This window comes from Castanea sativa, chromosome 7, assembly GCF_040712315.1.
Source record: "Castanea sativa cultivar Marrone di Chiusa Pesio chromosome 7, ASM4071231v1".
NCBI classification, from domain to species: Eukaryota; Viridiplantae; Streptophyta; class Magnoliopsida; order Fagales; family Fagaceae; genus Castanea; species Castanea sativa.
Genome location: NC_134019.1, coordinates 26,425,931 through 26,437,161, shown reverse-complemented (window position 1 = coordinate 26,437,161; position 11,231 = coordinate 26,425,931). Strand labels below are relative to the sequence as shown.

The 11,231-nt window shown below is 34.5% G+C and overlaps 1 protein-coding gene across 1 annotated transcript; it reads right to left on the bottom strand.

The window, feature by feature from the left end:
* Window positions 1–375: 375 nt before the first annotated feature.
* On the bottom strand, window positions 376–945 carry LOC142644234 (uncharacterized). The gene has a single exon (XM_075818888.1). The coding sequence runs from the start codon at window positions 943–945 to the stop codon at window positions 376–378; it is 570 nt and encodes a 189-aa protein (XP_075675003.1).
* Between the last annotated feature and the right edge of the window lie 10,286 nt (window positions 946–11,231).

Genomic DNA, 11,231 nt, shown 5'->3' with positions numbered 1-11,231 from the left:
AATCTAGTTACCATTGTCTTTGTCATAGAATCAAATTTCAGTTTAGGAAATCCCCAATAACATTGACTCTCTCCAGCTTTTACAAACTTTCCATTCAATGCAGGAGTGTAGGGCTTCAGAGGTTCTAGAGGACAAGGAAGTCCTTTTGCTTTGGCTTTGGCTCGAGCCACCTTTCTCACTTCCATCTCTAGCAAATCATCATCAGTGGGCTTATAGCCTAGCCCAAAAGGTGGTGTGGCAGTAGAGATTGTCGGGTCCTAAACAGTTGGCTTCTTCACAATTCTCCCCAAATTCATCCTCGGAAGGTAGTTCATTTTCCTCATCATTGCTATCACATTATTGTTACCATAAGGAGCAAAGTCCATTAGGATCTTCTCAACTTCTTCTACTTCTTCTCTTTTCAAAACCAAGCCTTTCAATTACAAAGCCATCCAAGGTCAATGGCTCTTTCTTAGAATCAATACCGTAAATAGACTTAGGCACAGTCAGATTATCCCCATAAATGGTCACAATAGCTCCTTCATGTGGAAACTGAACCTTTTGATATAAAGAAGAAGGTACGGCTTCTATGCCATGAATCCAGGGTCGCCCAAGGAGCATATTGAAGCATGAGGCCATATTAAGGACCTGAAAATCCACCTTCTTGACCATTGGTCCTATGGTAAGTTCCAATGTTATGGTCCCCAAGACCTCTCTTCTACTGTTGTCATATGCCCTCACATGTTGATCAGTAGGCACAAAGTCTTGAATGCTGAGGCCCAAGCAGCTTGCAGTCTTCAAAGGACACACATTCAAAATGCTTCCATCATCTATCAAAACCATCAGCATCCTCTTCCCCATGGAATCTATAGTGATATGCAAATGATCGTTGTGGTGCTTCCCTTTCTTGGTTAGATCCTTGTCAGAATAGGAGATGGTGAGTTCCTTATTTATGGACCCAATCATAGCATTCAGATCCTAGGAGGTTGCAGTTGTAGGGACTTGGATTTTGTTGAGCAGGTCTACTAGGTTTTGACGCTGTTTGTATGAGGCCATAAGTAAACCCCATAAGGATATGTTGGCTTGTGTCTTCTGTAGTTGCTTGAGGACTTCATCTTCTTTGACAGGTGTTTGTTGGGTAGATCTATTCAAAGCTTCCACTGGGTTGTCGATTTCTAAATGTGGGGTTTTGAGGTGTCTCCCCCCTTTGTGATATGGGCAATTTTTGTTGGATCATGGGGATCGGTGTCTTAGGGTTAGAAGTGTCTCCCCCCATTTGTGGATGTTTGGCTATTTTCTCGGGGTTTGAAGTGTCTCCCCCCATTTATGGATATTTGATTATTTACTTGGGGTTTGAAGTGTCTCCCCCATTTGTGGGTATTTAGTTGTTTATTTGGGGTTTGAAGTGTCTTCCCCCATTTGTGGGTGTTTGGTAATTCTCAGGTTTTGGTACTCCATTCCATATGTCATATCCTGTAGTGGTAGTAGATGTCATATCCATTAGTTCTTCCCATGTCATCATGAAACATTTAGGTAGGTCATAAATCAAGTCGGATGGGTCTTCCTTATTTTCTTCTTCGATCATCAAGCAATTAATCCTTGGTCCTTTCCCAAAATTGTGATTGGACAAGAGATTATTAGTGATTCTAGGCCTTGTAGGCAGCACAATCACCTTGTTGTCTATTAGGTCTTGATATGCATGATGAAGGGTGAAACAATAGTCAGTGTCATGACTAGGGCCTTGGTGGTAAGCACATATTTTATTCACATCAAACCTTGAGGGCAAGGGGTTTGGAATTGGTCTTGGGTCTAAGGGTTTCAGTAACCCTTTTGCTTTTAGCTTGTCATACACTTGGCTCATGGGCATGTACAATTCATGAAATTCCCTCCTAGGTTTGGGCCCTTATGGTACTTGCACAGGTACAATAGGTGCAATCAATTGATAAGGATCATTTTTATGGATGTTGGAAATTTCTGAAGCCTTAGATCCTACATTCTTTTTAAACCTTGGTAGGTCATCAGTCTTTATAGTTTCATTGTTTATAGCATCCTCAATTTGGGTTCCAGCAACAATTAAAACTTTAAAGTTAGGAAGTATTGTGTAAACAAGTACTTGTGATATACATGTAATAAATTCTTTACAACCATGGCTAATTGTTCTTCCTCACTTGGCCTATTCATCATCTATGCGGCCTTAGCTCTCCACTTGGTAATGAAAGTAAAGAAGGATTCTTTCGGCTCTTGCTTGGTAATCTCGAGGTTTCTTCTTGTGATGTCCACTTCAATATTGTACTTGTATTACTTGTGAAACTCTTGGCAGATGTCCTCCCATCACCTAGGTTGAGGAACCACCTAAGAGCAGCTCTAGTTAGTGTGTTTTGGAACATCTAAGCAAGTAATTCATCGGTCGTGCCTAAGGGTTGCATAGCCCTCATATACATCTTCATATGGGACTTTAGGCAGCCAGTCCTATCAAACTTGTCCAAGGCTGTCATCTTGAACTTGGGAGGCAGCCTCGCATTAGGGAAAAGTGAGAGGGTATCATAATCCTTACGGTCCTCCATCTTACGGGCTATTCTAATCATCTCCTCTATTTTATTCATCGTCTCATTGATCTTCTTCTGACTCTCTACGGCTGGTGGATCATTATCAGTCTTGTCCTCCTCTTGATTACTCATCAAATTCTGAAACTGTTGTATCATACGGTTCATGTCTTCCTTTAGCTGGATTTGACTAGCTACCATGGTGTTGAGTAGCTCTTGGGTGTTCATGGGTTCCTTTATGTTTAGGTGTTCTCCTTCTTTTGCCATAGTGTGGAAAGCTTCAAATTTCTTATGGCTTAAACTGTCTTGGAGGTCGAAGATGGGGTTGTGATGTTGTAGTAGTGGAGTTTCTTCTATGCTTGACGGCTTCAGTATTGTGATGGGAGTGACGGGCTTGGAACTGGAGCTACTGGCTTAAGTGTCGGGTTTAGGTTCTCTTTGTAGTCTTCCTTTAGATCTCGTCCAAATTCTCCCCTAATGACAGGCTTGGTCGGGTTAACCAAAGCTAAAACCCCATCCACATCCATCAATCAACCAAAACAAACACACACAACATGCAATGCAATTTTAACCAGTTACGTTGTAGGGTGGGTTTGTTGTTTCATTGATTCCCATAGCTAGGATGTTACACCTCCGAACTTGTAATGTAATGAACATTGCGTTGGTCCGAATGGCATGGTTTGTCCTTTACAGTCAACAGGAAATGATCCAGTGAATGTAGGCTATGAGTTGGTGAATTCGCCACTAGGTACTCGAATCTAATGAAGACCGGTGATCTATGGTTACTACCACCACAAAATTGTTGAAAAAGGGTGCATACATTGTTGTTTGGATGGCATATACTATGACAGTTAGGGAAAGATTTTAACAAGCAATACAAACAACAAATAATATACACCAAAATATCATACAACAATTATATCATGCAAGAACATGCAAAACAAGGGTACACATTTGGTCACTTAAGTCTAATACAAAGCTTAGCCCTCGACATCCCAGCGAAATCGTCACTGTGAGAGACCGCCAAAATTGGGGGTGCTTCTCAAAAAAGAGATTTAGGTACTTTTTAGGGCACCTCTCTTTTTGGGTAAGTGGTGTAGAGTCGTCACTTATTTTTTTACAAAAAAATAAGAAAAAAATACATGACTGAATTGTCCTTCTCATTGATTGAATAAAAGAATTACATATTTGAAAAATTGAAAATTACATGGCTTTGGGTCCTAGTTACAAACTACCAAATAATTACATGGCTTTTTGTTCTAATCACATTCTACCCAAAATAAAAAATAAAGACAAGGATTAGATCCACTTATCGAAAGACTTAAATTCGGAGGCTAGGTTATGGAATGGGAAGGTGTTAGGCACCTATTCTGCCCAGACAGAGTCTAGTCTTCTAGATTGTTGTGACCAATGTACCATTTTGTTGGAAAAACTGGTTTTGTATCTCATACAAAACACATAGTGGAAGCAACAAACAAGGATCTATTTCATTCATGATTGATAACGTGCACTATGTAAATTTCAAAATTTAAGAACAAGATAGCGTACCTTGGTGTGATGAAATTCAAAACCAAAGATTGACGTACTCGAGAATACTTTTAATCTTCACTCCAATTCCACTTTACGCCCAAGATGTGTGTTCTCTCAATCAGTTTTCAAAAGGAGAATGAAATAGTGTCTCACTCTCACATACACATCGTTTCTTATATCACTAATAAAAATTTTGTATGTTTCTCCCTTTATAACTAACTGATTATCTAATTGAGCTGGCCTATTGGGCCTTTCCAATTGGGCTTTAGTGCGTGGCTTGGAGTGAGACCGAAATGGACCAATAAGACACTAGCTCTAATGGGCCTTGGGCTTTTCCATCAACTCTTGACAAGTCCCAAGTTACCATTAATTATATTTAATACCACTATATGAATATAATTGCACTCTAGGCCTTATTAATAAATTATATTCTAAGACTTTATTGTACATGCAACCCCTTCATAAAATATTCGTAATAATACAAAGTCATAAATGTAGACTGCCACTTTGTAAATTACTACATCTTATCCTTTTTTTTTTTGATACAAGATAAAATTCTACTTTAGCCTAATCTAAGTGTATATGTGTGTGAAGCTCCCTCCTAGAGACTTGAACTCCGGCCCTTACTCCCCACACCCCACACCCCACAAGCACTTATACTTGTGGAGTGACCATCGCACCAAGGGTGTGCGGTGGTTACTACATCTTATCCTTGAGTACCTGGTTTAATCATTTTAAAAGTTATTCATCATAAATTTATGAAATCCAATTTCATAAATATATACTTTAGTAATTTCTTACCAAAGTGGTTAGGTCTAACTCTCTGAATAACTGATCTCATTAAACTTATCTCAAGGGAATATTTTATATCTCCATCAAGAGACTATGAATTCCATCTTGAGAATATATGTTCCATCAATACTAAATGTGATTGCCCAACATACTGAGGTTTTGACCGTTACTTTAGATCTCACTCCTGATATATCAAAGTAACCTACACCTCATGATCAGATCCATTATTCTCTCAGGATTAAGAGTTCATGTAAATAGAAGTCGTGAGATTTATTATTCATTTGACAGTCGTTAGGAGAATAATAAATCTTACAGCGGTCCAGTTCAATATGTCTTAACTCTTAAAACATATTAATATATCAACTAGAAGTCTCCACTTCCATGATCAAGACAAATCATCTTAGTTGATACGTTATAGTCTTCGCAGATGAAATGCCCAATTTCATCACCAACTACGAACTATAAATTCTAAATTTACAAAGAACTTGTGATTTATATCTTCTGTGACTAAATCACATAAATCACATACTATGCATCTCGTGGACTATATGATAATGTCCCAATATTCATGTTACCATTATTTTAGATAATAATAAAAAAACTTTTTTAAAAACAATATTAAGTCATACACAATGTCATACATAGTGTCATACATAATATCATACATAGCATCATACAATAGGATTTAAGGGCACAAATCCTAACACATTTATGCATGCTATAAATGACATGTTGTATATATGAACACAACTAGATCACACAAATTTATTTATGAATGAATCCTCTTCTTTGTTTAAAAAATTCAGATCTATTTTAGTGATAAAAAAATTGATTTTGGTCGGTCAAAAATGTCAGATCTGTTTTGTAATAAAAAAAAAGTGGTTTTTTGATGATAGAAAAACCAAATCTATTTTTATATGCTTAAAAAATATGAAAAATATTTTTTTGAGAAGAGAATTTCACTCATAACATAAATTTATGTTATATGAACAAAAAAAAAAAACAACACAACCATAAACACAATCATGCTTAATCTTTTTCTTTGTTTCAAAATCTACACATGTTAAAGAAAAATTAGATCTATATCTAATGAAGATACAAATTAGTTTTTGATTTGAGAAAAATTCAGTTTTAGATCCAAGAAAGTTACTGATCTATTTTTATTTGAAGAAAAATTCAGATCTACATCTAAGAAAGATGCAGATTTGTTTTTGATTAAGAAAAAAATTTAGATCTACATCTAATAATATGCAGATCTATTTTTGATTAAGAAAAATTCAGATCTATATCTAATAAAGATGCAAATCCATTTTTGTTTAAGAAAAAGTTCAGATTTATATCAAATAAAGATGCAGATCCATTTTTGTTTAAGAAAAAATTCAGTTATATGCAAATGATTGAAATTAAGAAAGAGATCACAACAATTATATAAACAAAATCAAGATCATGCTTTAACAAACAATGATTAACAATTCATGTTATGGATAAAGAAAAACATGCATCATCGTAAACAAGAATCATAAAAGAGAAAAAAGAATAGGGTGATTGAAAACAACCTCTTGCATGGAACACTTCTTGTTCTTGAGAGGATGTTTTAGGGTTCAAAGAAATTTATTCAATTATCTTTGAAACCTAAAAACCCTAATTTTAGCAGCAAATATCAAAGAGGATCAGCAAATATGAGCAATTTGAGAGCCTAAAAACGTATGCCTCTCAGAGCTCCAAAAAAAAGTTTCTAAATTATGAGATCCAGTCTCTATTTATAGAGGCTAGAAGAGTCTAAAAAATAGCTCTGACGTGTAGAACGCGAATCGGGACTCATCCTTTCGCGAAATGATCGAAAATGGTGTGCGTTATCATCACCAGAAAGAAGTTGGGCCAAAGCCCAAAAGGGGCCAATTCGGCACTTTTAAAGTGTCGTTCGGCACTCCAAAAGTGCCGAATGGTACTCTTGGGTGCCGAACACACTTTCATGTTCGGGTGTGTTTGGGACTCTCTTTCTAGGGTTTTTTGATTCGGTCCTTGTACCTAGACATGTTTCATCCTTAGTCTATGATTTTTTTTAATCTCTTTTCTGGATAATTCAGAATTTTTAGGAACAATTGTTTTGAAGATAAATTCCTTAAAATAAATCTTGATAAAATTCAGAATATCCACAATTTTATTGTTATCCAATCATCCCTTTTATTCCAATGCATGCAATCCTATTTTAGACACTAAGGGTCTGTTTGGATAGAACTTATTGCTGAAAACTGAAAACTGAAAACACTGTAGCAAAATAATTTTAAAATGTGTGAATAGTACCGCGGGACCCATTTTTAATGAAAAAGTAGCTGAAAAGTGAAATTTGTGGGTCCGTGAACAGTGCACGAATGCACTGTTCACGGAAGACTTGGTCAACAACTGCGGCTGGGAAGAAAAAAAAAAAAAAAAAAGGGAGCCCAGACGCTGGACGTGGACGTGGACGCACTATCCAAACACATTCTAATTATCAACCAATCGCAAAATTAATAAATTAATTTTAATTGTTTAACCAATCAGAATTAATTTAAATTAATTGTGTGTGGTCGACTCTTCCTAGACACAATGCATGTAGACCGTGTAAACTTGATCATGCAATATCTTTCGATCTGATGGTTCGATTTAGAAACCGAACACACCATTGGGACTGTTAGAATCTCAAGATCATTTTTATGATATGCAATGAGTTAATTGATGCATGTAATGCAAGAACAAATTGATGCATGTAATGCAATCATGATTTTTGGGGTACATGGATGGTCATTTCAGTCATCTTCCTTGATTAAATTATGGGTGCAAAATCGAGTGTCTACAACTCCAGTTGTATAGTATCAGTAAAATGATAGTGTAGACACTCGATTTTGCACCCATAATTTAATCTTGGAAGATTACTAGAGTGACCATTCATATACCCAAAATTTAGAGTTGCATTACATACATTAATTCATTCATTGCATATCACAAAAATAATCTTGAGATTCTAATGGTTGCGATGGTATGTTCGATTTCCAAATCAGACCGTCGGATTGAAAGATATCACATGATCAAGTTTTCACGATCTGCATGCCCTTTGTTTGGGTATGCATGATTAATTTAAATTAATTCTGATTGGTTAAACAATTAAAATTAATTAAATAATTTTGTGATTGGTTAGTGTCAAAAATAAGCCTACTTGCATGGGAATAAAGTGTGATGATCAGATAACAAAGAAGTTATGGGTAATCAAGTATTTTTGGAATATTTATCTATAAGATATTATCACTTTAAAGACTTGAATATCAAGGAAAAGAGATTAATTTTTAGAATATGAATAAAAAATGCGTCTAGGTGAAATTTCCGGCTTAAAAATCCTTAAAAAAGGAGTCCAAATTGAACCAAAACTAGAACGCGGGCTTGGCACCCAAGAGGGCCTATCGACACATGGCAAGTGCTGATTGGCCCAAATGCTTGGCATGGCTTGGGAGCTTCCTAATTGAGATAAAGCCTTTCTTTTTCAAATTTTTAGAGATAAGAACGCGTTCCAATTCGTATTTGATCTCATTCAGCTTATTTTTTAAGCATCCCAACCTCTATAAATATAGGAGAAAGATCATAATTAAGGGCTCTTCTTTTCTGACTTCTCGGCTCTCCTTACATTAAAGACGTTTTGGAAGCTTTTGCTTTAAGAACTTTTTTTTTGTAAGTAAAGTATTTTAGACCTCAAAGAAGTGAAAACTTCTTTGAGGTCTAAAATATTCTTCTATTAAATAGCACACTCATGCAAGAGGTATCTAGTTTCATTCTTCTGTCTATTTTTCTTTCCCACTAATCAATATGTTGTGATTGTTCATTGCATGAATGTGGTTAATATGTTTGATTTTATTATGCATTGTTTTTAATTCATATTTGCCGTGCTTAGATACTTTGTTGGAATTTTCTTTGACATGTTATTTAGTTGATTAGCTATTTTAATTTTTTCTTTGATTTCAAAATCTGCTAATGATCATCAAAACCTTTTTTTCAATCACAAAACTAGTATGTATTTTCATTAAATACATATTCGTATTTTTTTATCACGAAATTGGTATGTATTTTCATTAAATACGTATCTGTATTTTTTCTTGTTACAAAACTGGTCTGTATTTTCATTAAATACAGATCTGTAATTTTTTTGGTCACAAAAACTGGTTTGTATTTTCATTAAATACAGATCTGAATTTTTCTGGTAAAAAAAATTAGTCTGTATTTTCATTAAATATAGATCTGAATATTTCTAGTCATAAAAATTGGTTTGTATTTTCATTAAATACAGATCTAAATATTTTTGGTCACAAAAACTGGTCTGTATTTTCATTAAATATAAATCTGTAATTTTTTTGGTCACAAAAACTAGTTTGTATTTTCATTACATACAAATCTAAATTTTTTGGTTAGAAAAACTGGTCTGTATTTTCATTAAATATAGACCTGAATTTTTCTGGTCATAAAAACTAGTCTCTATTTTTATTAAATACAGATCTGAATTTTTTTTCTTTTTTTTCTTTTTTTTTATAAAATTGTAGATTTTGAAATTTCAAAGAAGGAATTAAGAGTTAAGTTAAAGTCTTTCTTTTTAGTATGTGATGCATGCATAATAAGTTTATTGGCGAAAATGGGCAAATGCCCATTTCGCGCAAAAAAAAAAAGAAAAAAAAAAAAAGAAGGGCAAATGCCTCATTTCCCAAACTAATTAGGGAAATGCTCCTTTTTTGTAACTTGATTTTTAGAAAATCGAGTTTCAATGTAAAAATCGATTTGTGGACAATTGAGTTATAGGGCGATCAAACTTAAAAAAAAAAAAAAAAAATTGCATGGAACTCGAGTTCCATAAAAAACGCCACTATAGGCCTCCATGAAACGCAGCTATAGGTAAAACTTAAAAAAAAAAAAAATTGTATGGAACTCGAATTCCATAAAAAAACACCACTATAGGTGTTTAAAACGCCACTATAGGGCTCCCTATGGAGCGATCAGACTTAAGAAAAAACTTGCATGTTTTAAAACGCCACTATAGAGCTCCCTAATGGAGCGATCAAACTAAAGAAAAAACTTGCATATTTTAAAACGCCACTATAGGGCTTTAAAATGCCATTATAGGGCTTGAAAACGCCACTATAGGGCTTTAAAAAATTGCATGGAACTCGAGTTCATGGTGCTCGAGTTCCAGCAATTTTTTTTTTTTTTTTGTAATTTTTAGTTTGTTATAACTTGATTGTCCAAAGAATGAGTTTTAAGTTGAAACACGATTTTTAGAAAATCGAGTTACAAAAGAAGGGCATTTTCCTAATTAGTTTGGGAAAATGGGCATTTGCCCTTTTTTTTTGTGCATGAAATGGGCATTTGCCCATTTTTGCCAAGTTTATTTCATGAATACGAACCCTCTTTCAACAAAATCTTATTTTTTAAGATTTAAAAATAGATCTGATTTTTACAAAACAAATCTCATTTTTAAAATTTTTTAATATAAATATGATTTTTCTTGACAAAATCTTTCTTTTTACCCTTTACAAAAACATATTTGATTTTTATAAATCAAATCTCATTGTTTTTATTTTCAAGATAGATTTGATTTTTCTTTTAAAAGAGGGCGTATTCATAGGACAAATTTTGTAAATTAACTTTGTTAAGTGTTTGTTATGTGTATTATAACATATCATTCAACATCATACAAAAATGATATATAATGGTTATTAGAGTCTAGAAGACCAGAATCTGTTTGGGCGGAATAGGTGCTTAACACCTTCCCATTCTGTAACCTAACCCCCAAACTTAGGATTCTGGTTAGTAGATTAGTGTTTTATTTTTAATTTTGGTAGATTGTAATTAGAACCAAAGTTTTGTATTTTTTTCATAGATTGTAACTACGTCCAAAGCCTTGTAAAGTTAATCTACCAAATTGTACTTTTTTATTCAATCATTACATTTGATGTATTTTGAAATGAGACTTTTTCCTTCTTTTTTTTCCCATACATAGTCGTGGCCTGCTCGTCTGCTTCCTTGGTGTGCATGACTTTCAGCACTCTTATGCAAAAAAGGTAGCCTAGCACATCACATTGGGGTACAACGTCAATGATCAAAATTAAGCCTCCTGCTTGGCTTGACCACGAAAAGTTGACCCTTGGATACTACAGAGATTAATTTGATTCTCAAAACCTTGATGAGGAATGTAATGCTTACTTCCCTTTTATATAAGACTCCCACCGTTGAAAATTTGTTTTCCTATTAACCGGTGATTTGTTTCCTTAGCTGATCCATGATTTAATTTCTCACCCTCCCGACCTTTCCTTTTACACCCTCATTGATTGTAATCAAATTTTGCTTTCCTTTACTTGCTACTTACCTTAAAGG

What these genes read in the sequence shown, in the direction of transcription:
- LOC142644234 (XM_075818888.1), bottom strand. Translation starts at nt 945, where the DNA reads ATGATTGGGTCCATAAATAAGGAACTCACCATCTCCTATTCTGACAAG.